General features: G+C 45.8%; 1 protein-coding gene across 2 annotated transcripts in view; it reads right to left on the minus strand.

Annotated features, from left to right (window-relative positions):
* Positions 1–12,453: 12,453 nt before the first annotated feature.
* RASGRF1 (Ras protein specific guanine nucleotide releasing factor 1) overlaps positions 12,454–18,478 on the minus strand; it is a 129,911-nt gene continuing 123,886 nt past the window's right edge. For both annotated transcript variants that reach the window (XM_050799949.1, XM_050799948.1), the window contains exon 27: positions 12,454–14,724. In XM_050799949.1, the coding sequence (XP_050655906.1) occupies positions 14,632–14,724 (93 nt within the window). In that variant the 3' untranslated portion in view covers positions 12,454–14,631. The remainder of the gene's footprint in view (positions 14,725–18,478) is intronic.

Here is an 18,478-nt window from a genome sequence, read left to right on the forward strand (position 1 = left end):
CACCACCCTTTGCTGACTCTCTTTTCGGACTCAGCCCGCCTGCACCCAGGTGAAATAAACAGCCTTGTTGCTCACACAAAGCCTGTTTGGCGGTCTCTTCACACGGACACATGTGACAACCCTCCTCAACCTATTCTAAATTTCACCCCAGTTGAATTGCTCCTCTATGGAAATGTTCTCTTCCTGAGCTCCTGAATTAATGATCTGTACCACACACTCATGTTTAATCCTTCATGACTTTTCAGGGTGTCCTGCAGCTGACTGATCTTTAGCCAGTGTGCACCTGTTTGGCCGTTAGTCTGAGTGGTTCAGTACCCACGCCACACTGGTGGTTACATATTTTGAAAATCACTCCCCTGGTTTCCTGTGTCTTCAGTGAAATGGAACACACTCATGCGTTAGTGCTCAAACACAGAGCCTGGCTCTCTGCAGACACAACACAAATGGTAGCAGTAGCAGTAACAGTAGTTGTTATCGTTTATTCTGAGTTCAGATGGTAAAAGGCTTGTGGCATTGAAGGTAATGTTTGAAGGGCTTAGGGTCCTGGAATAGAGACATTTGGAGGTGCTGTACTCACCTCCTGAATAGGCTTGTGAGTGCCTTGATAAGTCTCTCGAGAGAAGCGAAAATGGGTGGATGGTGTTTGCAGGTGGGTGCAAGATTTAGAGGGAACAAAGAAATACAAAGGCACAGTTGGGACCATGGAGAGACCCAGAAGAGGCCAGTGACCAGAGAGGATTGCAAGTTTGCCTGGACCTGCCCGACATGAGCAGAACATTCCTAACTCCCTTTCCTGGCCATGAGAAGGGCCTTGGCTATTTCTGGGTCGTGAGTCACTCGGTCTGATTTGGATAATAATTGCATAGTAAACAAGCAAACAAGGGCCGATAAGGTCTTGACTGAATGAAAATGGAATCAGGCCAGGTAAGAAGAGAGCCTACAAGATTTCACCACCAAGCCCTATTGTGGTGCCTCTCCACACTTCTGGGATCAGCCACCCACCCAGCCCCATACCCAGGCCCAACCACCCGCCACTTGCCTCTACCTCCCCACCGGCTACAGGGGCCCCACTCTCCCTGGACTCCTCACCCTATTACAACTCAACCCATCACTTAGAGTCTACCTTATCTGGGTCTCCCCAGCCCCTCTTCTCTCCAGAAACCCTGAGTTTCTTCTATTCCTTCAAGAACAAGTTTAAGACCCTTCCTCTGAGAAGCTCTCCCTTGCCAATCCCTTTTTCTTTCTTTTTCTTTTTTTTTAAACTTAAAAAAAATTAAAGTGAAATTCATATAGCATATACTCAACCATTTTAAGGTATGTAATTCAGTTATCCCATCAATCTAAATAATCTGATCACATCTGAAGTGCTTTGTGAATGAGCAGTTACAGCCAGTTTTCCTCTTGTTTTGTTGAGGCAGAATTCACACAACATGAAATTGGCCATTTTAAAGTGTATAATTCAGTGGTGTTTAGTGCATTTATAATGTTGTGCAACAATCACCTCTCTCTAGTTTCCGAACTTTTTCGTCACCTGCAAAGAACACCCCATACCCATGAACTAATCATTCCTCATTCCCCTCTCCCCACCCCAGTCCCCTGGCACCCACTAATCTGCTTTCTGTCTCTATGGATTCGCCTATTCTGGACACTTCACGTAAGAGGAATCATATGATGAGAGACCTTTTGTGTCTCTCTTCTTTCACTTAGCGTAATGTTTTCTAGGTTCTTCCAAGTTATAGCATGCATTAGTACCTATTTCTTTTTTCTTTCTTTCTTTCTTTTTTTTCTGAGACGGAGTCTTGCTCTGTCACCCAGGTTGGAGTGCAGTGGCCAGATCTCAGCTCACTGCAAGCTCCGCCTCCTGGGTTTACGCCATTCTCCTGCCTCAGCCTCCTGAGTAGCCAGGACTACAGGCGCTCACCACCTTGCCCGGCTAGTTTTTTGTATTTTTTTTTTTGGTAGAGACGGAGTTTCACCGTGTTAGCCAGGATGGTCTCGATCTCCTGACCTCGTGATCCACCCGTCTTTGCCTCCCAAAGTGCTGGGATTACAGGCTTGAGCCACCGCGCCCGGCCAGTACTTATTTCTTTTTAAAGCTGAGTAATATTTTGTTGTATGGCTACACTACATTTTGTGTGTGTGTGTGTGTGTGTGTGTGTGTTTTGAGATGGAGTCTTGCTGTGTCACCCAGGCTGGAGTGCAGTGGTGCAATCTCAGTTCACTGCAACCTCTGCCTCTGGGTTCAAGTGATTCTCCTGTCTCAGCCACCCCGAGTAGCTGGGATTACAGGTGCATGTCCCCACGTCCAGCTAATTTTTGTATTTTTAGTAGAGACGGGGCCTGGTTTTGTATCTGAGACAGGGTTTTGAGACAGGGTCTGCCTCTGTTGCTCAGGCTGGAGTGCAGTGGTGTGATGATAGCTCACTGAACCCTCTATCTCCCAGGCTCAGGCCATCCTCCCACCTCTGTCACCTGAGTAGCTGGGACCACAGGCACTCCCCACCATGCCCAGCTAATTTTTGTATTTTTTGTAAAGAAAATATTTCACTGTGTTGCCCAGGCTGGTCTGGAACTCTGAGCTCAAGCAATTCGTCCTCAGCCTCAGCCTCCCAAAGTACTAGGATTGCAGGTGTGAACCACCCACACCTGGCCTATACTATGTTTTTTAAATCCACTCATCTGTTGGTGGACATTTGGCCTGTTTTCACCTTTTGGCTATTATGAATAATGCTGCTATGAACATTTGGGTACAAGCTTCTGTGTAGACACATTTTCATTTCTCTTGGATATAAACCTAGGAGTGGAATTGCTGGGTCATATGGTGACTCTGTTTAGTTTTTGAGCAACTGTCAGACTATTTTTTGACAGCAGCCAAATCATTTAACATTTCCACCAGCAATATATGAGCGTTCTTACTTTTCCATATTCTCACTGACACTTATTATTTTCCTGTTTTTTTTTTTAGATTATAACTCTTCTAGTGGGCATGAAGTGGTATCTCATTGTGGTTTTGATGTGTATTTCCCTAATGACCAGTGGTATTGAACATCTTTTCATGTGCTTGTTGGCTATTTGTGCATTTTCTCTGGAGAAATATCTATTCAAATCTTTTGTCTATTTTTTTTTTAGACGAAGTTTTTGCTCTATTGCCCAGGCCGGAGTGCAATGGCCCGATATTGGCTCACTGAATCCTCCATCCCCTGGGTTCAAGCGATTCTCCTGCCTCAGCTTCCCGAGTATCTGGGATTACAGGTGCCCTCCACCACGCCTGGCTAATTGATTTGTAATTGGGTTGTCTGGTTTTTGTTGTTGAGTTATAGGGGTTCTCTGTGTATTCTGAATACTAAACCATTGTGAGATACTTGATTTGCAAATATTTTCTGCCACTCTATAGGTTGTCCTTTCATGTTCTTAATGATGTCCTTTGATGCACAGAAGTTATAATTTTGATGAAGTCCACTTTATCTCCTTTTTCATGGAAACTCACTTTGAATCAGACCTGATTCCTGAGCATCTCCCATGGGTCAGACATGGATCAGGGAGCTGCATGAGACACCAGCCAAGTCAGACTTCCCTGGCCCATGTGGAATCTCATGTGAGGGAAGTGACATGGGTCTGTGCCATCAGGTAGAGCCTATTGACCTGAGATGGGTACAGATGAAGCCCTTGTCTGGGAGAAAATCAGGAAAGGCTTCCTGGAGGGAAGGACATTTGAAGAAGGATGGGATTTGGAAAGGCAGAAAAGACAGAGCAAATATGGTGCTCAGGGTGGAGGGAACAGCTTTGACGAAGGCAGGGAAGTGGGAAGGGACAGGAGACCCTTGCTCTGACATTTATTATTAACTTTGGGCTGGACACTTGCTGTGCAACAGTCTCGGTTTCCTCATCTGCAAAATGGGGATGATGGTGCCCACCATGCTGAGAGTGATATGAACAGTCAGATGTGGTAGGTGCTTTTGTTAGTGGCAACCTGGGTTCTTATAATCTCTCAGGATAGAAACCAAGAGAGATCACCAGACACAATAGCAAAGAAAGTTTATTTTAGCTTGTGAACAAGAGAACCAGAACCAAGAAAGGAAAAGGAACAGCTGCTCCTCAAGGGTAGTGTGTGGGTTAGTTTTATAGGGTCTTTCTATAGGGAAGGGTTACGTCGGGCCATGCATAGGAGGGTTTTCCTTTTTCTTTTTTTTGAGACAGAGTATCGCTGTTTTACAATATTATACTAGTGCTTCTAAAATGGTCAAGTGTATACAAATCACCTGGGGATGTTGTTAAAATGCAGACTCTGGGCCGGTCACAGTGGCTCACGCCTGTAATCCCAGTACTTTGGGATACCAAGGCGAGCAGATTGCCTGAGGTCAGGAGTTCGTGACCAGTCTGGCCAACATGGTGCATGCACCCTGTCTCTAATAAAAATATGAAAAAATTAGCTGGGCATGGTGGCAATGGCATGTGCCTGTAATCCCAGCTACTCAGGAGGCTGAGGCAGGGGAATTGCTTGAACCAGGGAGGTGGAGGTTGCAGTGAGCCGAGATCACGCCACTGCACTCTAGCCTGAGCGACAAAGTGAGACTCTGTCTGAAAAAAAAGCAAAAAAGGAAAAAGAAAAAAATGCAGATTCTGATTCAGGAAGTCTAGTTGTGACCTGAGATTCTGCATTTCTAATAAATTCCTAGGCTGTCCAGATGTTGCTGGTTTAGGAGTCACATTTTGAATAGAAAAGACCTGGTTCATTTGTTCAATAAACCTTCACTGTAGAATTTCACAATATACCAGGCAGTGATGAATAAAGCAGCCATGTTTTTGCTCTTGTGGAGTTTATGCTTTAGTGAGGAAGATTTAGTGAGGAAAATAAATAGGAGATATGTATGACAGAGGTATTAAGTAACAAATTAGGTAAGGAAAATAAATAGGAGGCATGTAGTCCCAGAATGTATGACGGAGGTTGCAGTGGTATGGTGTCTTGAAAGACCATCTGATAAATATTGAGGAAAAGCGGGAATAGGATGTGCAAAGGCTCGGAGTTGGAAAGAAGTTTGGTTGGAAACATAGAGTGAAGGCTTGTGTGGCTGGAGCCCAGGAAGCAAGGAGAGAGGAGGTAGACAAGAAAACCACAGGTCTCCTCGTTGGAGACCACATTAAGGATTTTGAACTTTATCCTGAGAGGAATGGGATGGCCTTAGAGAATTTAAAGGAGAAGAGTAATATGATCAGATTGGTGTTTGGAAAGATCACTTCGACTGTAGCTGAAAAAAAGATTGGAAGGAAGATTAATGCCCAAGAGAGGACATGGAAAGCCTAGGAGTTTGAGAGGGCAAGATTATACAGGTCTAGTGGGCATGGTGGCTCCCGCCTGTAATCCCAGCACTTTGGGAGGCCAAGGCGGATGGATCACCTGAGGTCCGGAGTTTGAGGCCAGCCTAGCCAACGTGGTGAAACCTGGTCTCTACTAAAAAAAAAAAAAAAAAAAAAAAAATAGCCGGACACAGTGGTGTGCGCCTGTACTCTCAGCTACTTGGGAAGCTGAGGCAGGAGAACGGGAAGCTGAGGCAGGAGAATCGCTTCAGCCCAGGAGGCGGAGGTTGCAGTGAGCTGAGATGGCGCCACTGCACTCTAGCCTGGGGGATAGAGTGAGACTCTGTCTCCAAAAAAAAAAAAAAAAAGAAAAAAAAGTCCAGTCAAGGCTTGGTTCAGAGTGGTGGCTTTCAAAAGGCGTTTGTGAGGTAGAGACAATTTCTACACCAATATTAAGATATTATCCTTTTCCTTCTTATTCTCTCATGACCATACAGTAGTTTTCCAAAGTCTGCGTGGCCTGTGATATCATAGCTGATTGAATTCAGAAGCAGCTGCTTCTGTTAAGCCACATATTAAAGAGATTTGCAAAAATGTAAAATGATGCCAGTCTTCTCACTAAACTGTTTTGGAAAATGGTTATTTTTTATTTTGAAAAGTTAATGCATAATGCATTATGCATTATGGGTTTGTTGTTATTTAAAATTTTTTATTGTGGCAAAATACATATAACATAAAATATACCATCTTACCCTTATTTTTTCTGAGACAGTCTTGCTCTGTTGCCCAGGCTGGAATGCACTGGCATGATATCCATTCACTGCAACCTCCGCCTCCTGGGTTCAAGCAATTCTTCTGCCTCAAATCTCCCGAGTAGCTGGGACTACAGATGCATGCCACCACACTTGGCTAGTTTTTGTATTTTTAGTAGAGATGCGGTTTCACCATGTTAGCCCGGCTGGTCTTGAACTCCTGACCTCATGATCCTCCTGCCTCAGCCTCTCAAAGTGCTGGGATTATAGGCGTGAGCCGCTGCGCCTAACCAATTTTTGTATTTTTAGTAGAAACGGGGTTTCGCCATGACGGCCAGGCTGGTTTCGAACTCCTGACCTCAAGTGATCGACCCACCTTGGCCTCCCAAAGTGCTGGGATTACAGGCATAAGCCACTGTGCCGGGCCTTAACCACTTTTAAATGTATGTTTCAGTAGCATTAGGGAATTTTACATTATTGTGCAGCTGCCACTACTGTCCATCTCCAGAATTGTTTTCACCTTGCAAAACTGAAACTCTATATTTATAAAACAATAACTTCCTTCTGCCCCTGCCAGCCACGATTTTACTTTCTGTCTCTATGAATTTGACTACTTTAGGTACTTCATATGAGTGGGTGTCATACGAATTTGTTCTTTTGTGACTGGCTTATTTCACTTAGCATAATGACTCCATGCAGGCCCCATGGGCAGATCAGGCATGCGTGAACAAGCATGAGATCTGGTTGGCTGCTTTGAGCACTAGCAGGAGCAGGCTCTGTGCAGGCGCTGCAGCGGCACCCAGGTGGGGGTGCTTGTGACCCCTGAAACCGCAGAGGGCGTGTTACAATGCTCTCTTAGCTCCACTGTCCATGGACAGTGGTGTGTTATCAGCTCAGTGAGTCCCTTGCCTCATCGTGTGGGGGTTTGCCCTCCACCAGTAAGGGCAAAGGGCCAGTGTGATAGCCTTTTTTGGGTACCCACACTGGTGGGTCCCAAGCCCTTGTCCAGTGTCCAAGAAGAATGAGGTCACACAGACACTTGAAGAATGGTGGAGGCAGATAATTTAATTTAGTGGTGGAAATGGCTCTCAGCAGAGAGGGGAGCTGGAGAGGGGGTGGGACAGGCAGGTAATCTTCTCTGAAGTCCAGCTATCCCCAGTCAGCTCTTCTCTGAAGTTAAGTGGTCTCTCCTTTGAAGTCCAGTCATTCCTCTGAAGTCAAGTTGCCTCTCTCCAGTCAAACCGCTTCTTCCCCTCTACCAACTGAATCTGGGGTCTTTATAGGCACAGGATATGGGGTGGCGTGGGCCATAGGTAGTTTTGGAAAAGGCAACATTTGATTGGTAAAAAAAAAAAAAATAATATTCAGAAAGAACCAACTGGGAGAGGGCACACAGGGACATAAGTTCTCACTTTGGACTGTGGATTACAGGGTTTTCAGCTGGAAGGTGGGGTTTTGCTGGGAACCTGCCCTTGTCTGCCTAGAATTTCTCTGCCTCCTGCCTCTATTAGAAAGATAATTAGAAGGTTAATATTGACTGGATGTGGTGACCCTTTGTGGGAAGGAAGAGAAAGTTGAGGGGTTAGGGGTGACCTCTGGGTTTCTGGCTTGCACAACTGAGTGGGGAGTTGAGGGAGCTGAGATGTGATGGAGAAGATGAGATCAGTTTGGACCAGGTGAGTTGGAGGTGGAAATAGGGCCCTCAAATTGAGACGGCTTCTAGGTGGTTGGCTATAAGGATCTGGAGTCTGGAGCGATGTGTGGGCTGGGAGCTAGACACATGTTATTTGACCTGTGGTTTTCCACTCTCCAGCTGGGTCATGGGCTCGGGGAGGTCAGGAGCTGGTTACATACTTGTTACCTAGGTATACACACACAGGCACTTCATGAATGCTTAAAGGGTGGGTGGTTCTGGGTGGCACCTTCATACTCCCCTGACAATAACAACCTGCCTCTTCAGCTTGTTATTGGCGTGGCAGCCAGGGAAGCCTCCACAGGGCCACTGTTTGGAAAGAGACTATAATCTTTAAATACCAGGCAAGAGCATGAAGGCTGCTGAGGGGCAGTCATACATCAACAGGTGACACCATCTGCCATTGTGAAACCCACTTACACCAAAGAATGCTAATAGGCCAGGTGCAAACTTTCGTCTGTGCTGACCTTAAAAAACTCCTTCATAGAGTTGAGAGGGAAGATCCTGAAAAACCAACCAACCACATACATCCACCAGTAAACAGAGAAGCTAACCAAACCCACTGCCTCTCTCCCCAGGAACTAGCCTAGAGCCTAGAGTGCTATTTCCTTCTGTGAACTAGAAGTATTTTATGACTCATTGACCAAGGGCCAAGAAGCCCAGTGTCTAACATTTTGAAGCCTGAGGCAAAAGAAGAACACCAGAAATATTGATCCTGTCTTTGATTATTTTGGTGTCTTGGTCATTGTGGATTTTATTGTCAATTTTGACTTTTTAAAATATTGCCGTAAAATGTTATTCATTTCAATAATAATACTGTTTTTTTTTTTTTTTTGGCAGCCCCTTAAACGTTATACCTGAGTGGGTGCTTCTCTTGCCTATTCCTAGTGTAGGTCCTGGAAAAGCCCCTGAGAATCGCCCAGTGCCTCCCGCCAGATCAGAACACTGACCATCTGCAGCAGGTTGTTACCAAACAGAACTTGGGTCTGCCCACCTGGTACAGCAAAGCCAAACACTAGCATTGGGATTGCAGTGAGAGAAAGGGAGGCAATGATTGCAGGGCACCCAGCAAGGAGAATCGGGCAGCTCATGCTTAAGACCTGAATTCCCTCATGGCTTACAGCAAGGGCTTTTGAAGGTGGAGAGGCAGAGGTTACAGGCAATGTCATAAATCAATACATGGAGGCCGGATGGGCAAGGTGGCACACACCTGTGGGCCCAGCTCTTCGGGAGGCGGAGGTGAGAGGATCACCTGAGCCTAGCAGGTTGAGGCTGCAATGAGCTATTATCATGCCACTGCACTCCAGCCTGGGCAACAGAGTGAGACCCTGTCTCAAATAAACACCACCACCACCACAAACAACAGCAACAAACCCCCATAACGTGGAGGCTATGTATTGGTTGGACCTAAAAAGTCTGGACATCTTGGGGAGGAGGGCATGGGTCATAGGTGGATTCGAAGATTTTCTGATTTGTAATTGGTAAAAGAAGAGAAGCTCGGTCTAAACATTTGAGATCAGCAGAGAAAAATGATAGCTCTGGCTTGTGGGCATGACCTCCTCCAGGTCCCTCAGGAAGAGCAAAGAGTGATGGACAGAGGTTAGTCCCAGTTACCCCTTACCTGCTATGTGCCGGGGTCATCTGCATTTCTGAAAAATAATATATATTAAGAGGTTATCTTTGGTTTTCATAGGGAACATCCCATCACTCTAACTTCCTTGGCTATTGTTTCAGGCTACTGTTACCTTCCTGCTTATCAAGTTTCTCATTTGCTTCTCAGGGAGAGGAGGTGCCTGGAATTTCTCCTGAAGGAACTCAAGATTTTCCTTTATTTCCATCCCTGGGGGGTGCCCAGCAGGCCTATAAGAGGAGTCCCGGACTCACTCTCAAGGTTAGTGAGTGAGTGATGACCTCACAGCTTCCTTAACGATAGGTATCTGGCTTTGCATTATCCAAGTTTCAGGCTAGACGGCCCAGCCTCAGTGTTCCCCTGTTGATTGTCCTCGTGGTCTTTATCACCCTACCTTGGGTATTTCATTTTATTTATGTATTTATGTATTTATGTATTAATTTATTTAATTTTTTTGAGATGGAGTTTTGCCTTTGTTGCCCAGGCTGGAGTGCAATGGTGTGATCTTGGCTCACCACAACCTCCACCTCCTGGGTTCAAGCAATTCTCCTGCCTCAGCCTCCCAAGTAGCTGGGATTACAGGCACACGCCACCATGCCCAGCTAATTTTGTATTTTTAGTAGAGACGGGGTTTCTCCATATCGATCAGGCTGGTCTTGAACTCCTGACCTCAGGTGATCCACCCACCTCTGGCCTCCTAAAGTGCTGGGATTACTGGCGTGAGCCACCGCGCCCAGCCTCCTTTGGGTATTTTTAAAAATTGCTCACTCCCCACTGCCCACTAGAACATAGGCCTTGTGTGGGCAGGGATCTTGTTTGCTTTGTTCACTAGGTCAGCAATGCCTGGAATGGGGCCTGATACAAAGTAAGTGCTCTGGAAATATTTCATGAATGAACAACAGCTGATGGTTCTCAAGCACTTGCCACGTGCTGATCACCTCACCTGTAGCAGCTCATTTAATACTCACAACAACCTGGCAAGGCAGGTACTATTCTTGTCTCCATTGTACAGGTGGGAAAACTGAGGCATAGAGTGGTCTTGTAACTTGCCCAAGGTCATATTGTTAGTAAGCAGTGAAGCCGAGATTTGAACCTGAGCAGTCTGGCTCTAGAGCACGGATTCTCAAACTCAGCATGATTGACATTTTGGGCTGCATAATTCTTTGTGGTAGGGGCTGTCCTGTGCATTGTAGGCTATTTAGCAGCATCTCTCGTCTCTACCTAGTAGAGGTATCACCTGGCCTCCCCAACTGTGACCACCAAAAATGTCTCCAGACTCTGAGGTGAGGAGTAAAATCGCCCCGTTGGTAACCGCTGCTCTAGAGCTTGTTTTTGTTTTAAGACAGTCTTGCTCTGTTGCCCAGGCTGGAGTGCAGTGGTGTGATCCTGGCTCACTGAAACCTCCACCTCTGGGGTTCAAGCGATTCTCCAGCCTCAGCCTCCGGAGCAGCTGGGATTACAAGCACCTCACCACGCCCAGCTAATTTTTGTATTTTTAGTAGAGACAGGGTTTCACCATGTTGGCCAGGCTGGTCTTGAACTCCTGACCTCAAGTGGTCCTCCCGCCTCAGCTGGGATCACAGGCGTGAGCCACCACACCTGGCCTGCTCTAGAATTTGTAATCACTCCACCACACTGCCTTCCTATTTTGAATAAATGAAGAAACGCTTGGGTTCCAATCTGATGCATCCATTGCCCCAGTGTCTGCTTGTGGGGATGGAGGCAGAAGCCTCCCTCCTGAGGCTGGAAGGCCAAACTGCCCAACTGTGCTTTTCACCTTCAGTGAAGAGGAAGGGACCCCACCGAATGGACCCACTGGCACATAGAACTGAACTCTGGCTGCAGTTTTGTTCTAAATTTCTTCCTGAGGGGCCTGGAGGAGGTCATGTCCACAAGCCAGAGCTAACATTTTTTTTCTGCTGATCCCAAATGTTTAGACAAAGCTTCTCTTCCTTAACCAATTACGGATCAGAAAATCTTTAAAAAATTTATTATTATTTATTTATTTATTTATTTTGAGGCAGAGTCTTGCACTGTCGACCAGGCTGGAAGACAGTTGTGCTATCTCGGCTCACTGCAACCTCTGCCTCCTGGGTTCAAGCAATTCTTTTGCCTCAGCCTCCTGAGTAGCTGGAATTACAGGTGTGCACCACCACGCCCAGCTAATTTTTTTTTTTTTTTTTTTTTTGAAATGGAGTCTCACTCTGTCACCAGGCTGGAGTGTAGTGTTGCGATCTTGGCTCACTGCAGTCTCTGCCTTCTGGGTTCAAGCGATTCTCCTGCCTCAGCCTCCCGAGTAGCTGGGATTACAGGCGCGCACCACCATATCCAACTAATTTTTTGTATTTTTATTAGAGACAGGGTTTCACTACGTTGGCCAGGATGATTTCCATCTCCTGACCTCGTGATCTGCCTGCCTCGGCCTCTCAAAGTGCTGGGATTACAGGCGTGAGCCACTGAGACTGGCCAATTTTTTGTATTTTCAGTAGAGACAGGGTTTTATTATGTTTCCCAGGCTGGTCTTGAACTCCTGAGCTCAGGCAATCCTCCCGCCTCAGCCTCCCAAAGTGCTGGCATTATAGGTGTGAGCCACTGCGCCTGGCCCAGAAAATTTTTGACTCCACCTATGACTGATGCTCAGCACTTGCCTCAAGATGCAACCGCCTTTATACGTTAACCAATATATAGCCTCTGTGTGTTGATTTATGACCTTGCCTGTCACCCCTGCCATCCCAACTTTAAAAACTCTTACCTGTAAGCCATCAGGTAGGGTAAAGACTTAAGTTCAGGTGTTAAGCATGAGTGGCGTGATTCATCTTGCTTGGTGTCCTTGCAATAAACGCCTCACTTTCTCTCGCTGCAATCCCAGTGTCAGTGCTTGGCTTTGCTGTGCCGGGCAGGTGGACCCAAGTTTGTTTTGGTATCAAGGCCATTGACCCATGGAACCCCAGGATGGCTTTTGGTGTCAAGAGTAACAGCTGATGTCTTGCTTAACAAAGCAGCTTGTATTATACTACTTCATTGGCACCTCAAAACACACTCTTCCTTCTCTACCACTAACTGTTTAATGGTATTTAATACCATTAATTATAATAATTCAATTTTACTCTGTCATGAGACATCATTTTCCTCCCCATTTTTCAAATGAGAACACTGAAGCTCTGAGAGGTTAAGTGACTTGGCTGAGCTCATGAAGCAGGTAATGCTGGCAGTCAAAACCAGCTGGCAGTCAAAAGGATCTAGAACCTTCTCTCTCTAGATCCCCTCTTTCTCCACTTGCTGTCTCCCTCAGATCCGAGCACAAAGTAGGGGATGGAAATGTCTGGAGGAAACGGAAAAGCGGTTGTGGAGCCAGGTGGCTGCAGGTCCCAGGGGAGGCGGCCTTGGGAGCTCTGGAAGGGGTTGTGCCTTACAGTGGGCCCTATGCCTGTGACTGAGGGTGGTGTTCCGGGGCTTCCCTTCCTGGGTGACAGTGAGGACACAGCTGGGCAGGATGCCATCTGGGCAGCCTTGCAGCTTCAGCCTTGCAGCTTCGCTCTTGGAACCCAGGTGCCAGACTGTGAGGAGCCCAAGCCACATAGAGAGGCCATGTGTGGATGCTCCCATGAACAGCCCTAGTGCAGCCCAGCAGACATCAACACCCAGCCATGTGACAGCGCCATCTTGGTGCACCAACTAGAGCACCGCCTGGTCCAGTTGAGCCTTCAGATGACTCCAGCCCCAGTTGCTGTGTGACTGAAACTTCATGAGAGACTCCAAATAAGAACTGACAGCTGGACCCAGTCAACCCACAGAACTGTGAAAGGTAACAAAAAATGGTTTTAAGCCATTATGTTTTGGAGTGGGTTGTTCTTGGTGCAGTAGGCAACTGAAACAGTCTTCCCCATCAAACTGTTGGTGCCTAAAAAGCAGGGATAGTGTCCTTGACACTCTGGATCTCTGGTCCCAGCCTGGGCTGGGTAAGGAGCAAGTGCTCATCAAATATTCTTTGACTGAACAAATGAAACCCATCAAAACTCGCTGTTCACCCTGAGATAGAATAGATTTATTAGCAAGAGGTAATCAGGAAACATATATTTTTACAAAAATGGAAATTTTTTTCCAAACGAGCTGTAAGTTGAAATATTTTAGGACTTGAAATAGAATTCTCATACCACTAGGTATTGCTTACAGCAAAAGTTGTCTGTCTGTTGTAGTGGAGCATGCCTGCCACTTCGGAGTTAACCTGTGTTTTCTATACTGTACAATGTAAAAAATACATGGTAATATTCACAGAATAAGCACTACATTACTATATTCCTGCTAGAAGGCATTTAGACAGGACTACAGTATATGCAATAAAAACACTTGGTTATTGATTTCCTAATTCTACAGTGTGGTACTAATTATCACAAGGTATACAGACTTAGAGCATCTCAATGTAAGCTTGTAGTGACCGTTAGGCGGCTTAAAGAGGAAAAGTGATATTTTTGTGTTCCCGACTTTCAGTGAATGCTGGGCCGGTGGTCGGCAAGAGTCGACGTGGCTTGGTGTTTGTGACTCTGTTTCCTCGGGAAGTCTAGGGCCTTATCCAGTTGTATTGAGACTGCTATTCATGCTATCTGGTGTTAATCCTAGAGCAAGGAGCAACATGGGGCCTGAACGAGATGGCAGCATTTGTACGAGGGGTGTGGTTCTGAGCAGAGAGGACTCCCTTCCGTCCAGGTTACTGGGAGACAGATGGGGAGTTTTGAGACCTGCGATTTTGGCTGGAGAAGCTGCTTTGGAAATTGACATCACCATCAGCGGGAAGATTTGTCAATGACTGGACTTCAGGGTATGGTTCCCCCTCCCGCCGCCCCCCACCCCCCCACCCAGTTATAACAACTACATGGAACATGCTGGGAGGATGCCTGGGTGGCCACCTCAACCCAGGAGCCTGGGCTGGGGAGGGACGGAAGCAGGACTGGAGTCTGAGGTTCTTGTATGCAAGGGTGCTGTTTCCCCTCTGAGAAGAGTGAGGAGTCTAGGGAAGAGGGACCAAGAGTACAGCTGTTTAAAAGAAACAGGCACTGCAGGAGACGAGGGGAGGGACGGGTGGGCAAAGTCTGAAACGGTGCAGAAACTCATATTCCGGTTCTACAGGAATCTAAGAACAAGGACGATTTGTATTCTTGGAGAAGCACATACTGAAGAAGAAAATCCAGTGAAACCAAACGAATATGTACAGTATTATCTAGCACGTGTCCCCGGGAACAGCTGGGTCTGGGCTGGGCACAGCTTCAGGTGGGGAGTTTTGGTTCTATTCGGAGAGAAGACTCGTAGAGGCTTTCTTCGTCCATTACAAAAGATTGGTCCAGTAAATATTGCGTTACCTGAGAAAAGAAAAGAGAAAAGGGAATGGGAGGGTTGTGGGACCTCCATAGTGCTGATTGTGGATGCCCTTTATCTCCTAGGGCCCAAGTCTCTTCCTGGGGAGAGTCAGATTGGCACATGAGGCAAAAATGCATTCAGTAGTGTTCCATCTTGACATAAGTTTTCAGTAGTTGATGTAAGTATTGTCTTAGGATTATTATTTAATATTGTCATAATATTAAGGTTGGTACAAAGGTAAAAAAAAAGTCAATTGTAGAAACTAGGTGGCGGATATATGTGTTCACAGTTCTGTCAGTGTTTATGTTTGATCTGTCTGTCACAATTCTGTCAGTGTTTCCGTATGTTTGAAAAGTTTCATAAGGCTGGGCATGGTGGCTCATGCCTCCAATCCCAGCACTTTGGGAGGCTGAGGCAGGAGGATCACTTGAACCCAGGAGTTTGAAACCAGCTTGGGCAACAAAGTGAGACCCTGTTTCTACAAAAAATCAAAAAAGTAGCTGGGTATTGTGGTGTGCATCTGTGGTTCCAGTCACATGGGAGGCTGAGGCAGCAGGATCACTTGAGCCCAGGAGGTCAAGGCAGCAGTGAGCTGTGTTCACACCACTGTACCCCAGCTTGGGTACAGACCTTGTCTTAAAATAAAATAAAACGTTTTATAATAAAATGTTGGGATAAAATATATTTAAACACTAGGATTACATGGTACTGTGAGAGATTCACTCCAAGAGAGGCAAGTAGAAAGGGAGGCTGTGTGAGAGAAGAGCCTTCCTTTTTCTTACCCTGGGGAGAAATCTTAAGAGTGGAAAATCAGAAAGATGCATCATATGAGTTAGGTTATCCTGTCTTCTCCTCTCTCCCCACCCCACTCCTGCTCTGAAGCATTTTGCTGAACGCCTGTGCATTAAATGTGCAATGAGGGATCTGAGCTCTAACCTCACAGGCAGCCCCCTGCTCCAAAAAGTGTCTTTCCAAGACTTATTTATTTGTCAGTTGTTTGGAACTAAAGGCACATTTCTCCCCCCTACATAAATCCAGAGCAGAAAGAAAAAAAAATTTTTTTTGAGACAGCATCTTGCTCTGTCACCCAGTCTGGAGTGCAGTGGTACAGTCTGCGCTCATGGCAACCTCTGCCTCCCGGGTTGAAGTGATTCTCCTGTCTCAGTCTCCTGAGTAGCTGGGATCCCAGGCATGTACCACCATGCCTGGCTAATTTTTGTATTTTTAGTTGAGACAGGGTTTTGCCATGTTGGCCAGGCTGGTCTTGAATTCCTGACCTCAAGTGATTCACCTGCCTCGGCCTCCCGAAGTGCTGGGATTACAGGTGCGAGCCAAAGTGCCTAGCCAAATTTTCTTATTATATGTTTGGGAATCTTTTGATAGCTGCTTGAGAAAAATAAAGTCTGCTGCTTTTGTCTTGGCTAATTGACTCTGCTACTATAAAGGATGGAACCAGCTGTCTGCTATGCTGATAGCAGATAAAGTGATTACTATGTCCGATTAGCAGCTCATACCCAGCACTTCTAGGAAGATGACTTTAGATATCACAGTCTGGTTTAACCTACACCCACTGATAAAGACATGGTGATTTTATGACTGTGTGAAATAGTCTTTTATGTCTAGATAGTAGCATCATGTGAACAGTCCTTTCTAGGACGCATGAATCTCTACCTCCCAAGCCCCCTGGGGATCAGCAAACTGATCAGTTTCCTCCATAGTGAGCATGTGCAGGATCAATTTTAGTAGAGACAGGGTTTTGTCATGTTGGCCAGGCTGATGTCGAACTCTTGACCTGACTTGGCTAAGTCAGGCTAATTTTCCTAAGACATTGTACTTTCGAGGGAGACTGGCAGCATATACCACCATTGCAAAGCTGTTAATGAAAGAAGACTGAAGAGCAGTAATATTTATTTATTTATTTTTTGAGGGGGAGTTTCACTCTTGTCACACAGGCTGGAGTATAGTGGCGCGATGTGATGTTGGCTCATTGCAACCTCCGCCTCCAGAGTTCGAGCGATTTTTCTGCCTCAGCCTCCCAAGTAGCTGGGATTACAGGCATGTGTCACCATGCCTGGCTAATTTTTGTATTATTAGTAGAGACAGGGTTCCACCATGTTGGCAAGGCTGGTCTTGAACTCCTGACCTCACGTGGTCCGCTTGCCTTGGCCTCCCAAAGTGCTGGGATCACAGGCGTGAGCCACTGGCCCTGGTCAGTAATATTTATTTGTATTGCACATCAGAGCTTGAGGGAAAGTTTAAGGAGACAAAAGCAGGAGATGGAAGAAAACCCTGAAATTTTGTTGGTAACTTCTGAGACTTTTCCAGGGCCCACTGTGACCATGGTACCTTCTGGATAAGCCCTGTGTGATCCACATGGCAACTCTGTGGTTCCCAGGCTGGATGAACACACAAACACAGACCCTCAAATACTGCTGAGTTATGTTGATACTTTTGTCTTAATATTTTTTATTGTAGAAGAAAGGATGTGACAATATAAAATACATTTTTGGAGAAAAACAGAAGCCCGTAATCTCACCACTCTAAAATAACTGTTTTCATTTTTTTTGTGTGTGATCGTCTAGTTCTTAAAATACAAAAGTACTTTTCCATAGTTGTACCTACGGAATGGATAGCACTTGGTATGCTTTCACTTATACTATTAGGAAAAATGTCCATGTTTCCATAACAAAATCTCCAAAGTTACACTTTTTAGTGGCTGTAAGACTGCATCATCTTGCACTATATTTACTAACCTCTTTCCCTATTATTGGGTATGTAAGATATGTTGGATATGTTTTCAGGTTTTGTTTTTTTTTTTTTTGAGACGAGGTCTCGCTCTGTCACCTAAGCTGGAGTGCAGTGGCGCGACCTCGGCTCACTGCAACCTCTGTGTCTTGGGTTCATGCAATTCTCCCACCTCAGCCTCCCGAATAACTGGGATTACAGGTGTGCACCACCATGCCTGGCATTTTTAGTAGAGACGGGTTTCACCAGGTTGGCCAGGCTGGTCGAGAACTCCTGACCAGTTGTTTTCAGGTTTTTTTGCTATTTTATATATAAAATAAATGTTGCAATGAAGATCTTCTAGAATATAGCCTTTTGCCTTAACTAAGTTTTTAAAGTGTAAATCCCTAGGAGAAGGATCATGGGTTCCTTACTGCATTTTTTCATATTTCTTTCAAGACAGTGTTTATCAATGGCCAACACTGTCAGCAGAGTAGGCTTGTCAAGCATTGAGTATTGTTTTACTTTAAAAAAGGTACATACAGTACAACTCACTCTTTTTGGTGGGTGTGATTTGGATGCACATGGACACTGGAGACCCACTGCCTTTAAACACCTCTGCTCTTTCCCTGAAGTTCTTGCCTCCAAAGCAGGGGCTCTAGCCATGCAGTTGCCAACAACCTCCCTCTTTAGCCACATTAGACCCCCTCACCAGGCCCTCAAAATCCCCTCACCCATCCACGGAGACCAGAAACCAACTGTTACTCATGTATGCACGAGTTCTTGCATCAGACAGCAATGCTTATTATAAAGTCCTTTCACAAAGGTTGTCATATTTAATCATCAAAAACAACCCATCCCAGGCTGGTATAAGAATCTCATGTTACCAGGCGTAGTGGCTCTATAATCCCAGCACTTTGGGAGGCCAAAGCAGGTGGATCACTTGAGGTCAGGAGTTTGAGACCAGCCTGGCCAATGTGGTGAAACCCCGTCTCTACTAAAAATACAAAAATTAGTCAGGCATGGTGGCGG

The sequence above is a fragment of the Macaca thibetana genome, chromosome 7 (assembly GCF_024542745.1).
Source record: "Macaca thibetana thibetana isolate TM-01 chromosome 7, ASM2454274v1, whole genome shotgun sequence".
Classification (NCBI taxonomy): Eukaryota; Metazoa; Chordata; class Mammalia; order Primates; family Cercopithecidae; genus Macaca; species Macaca thibetana.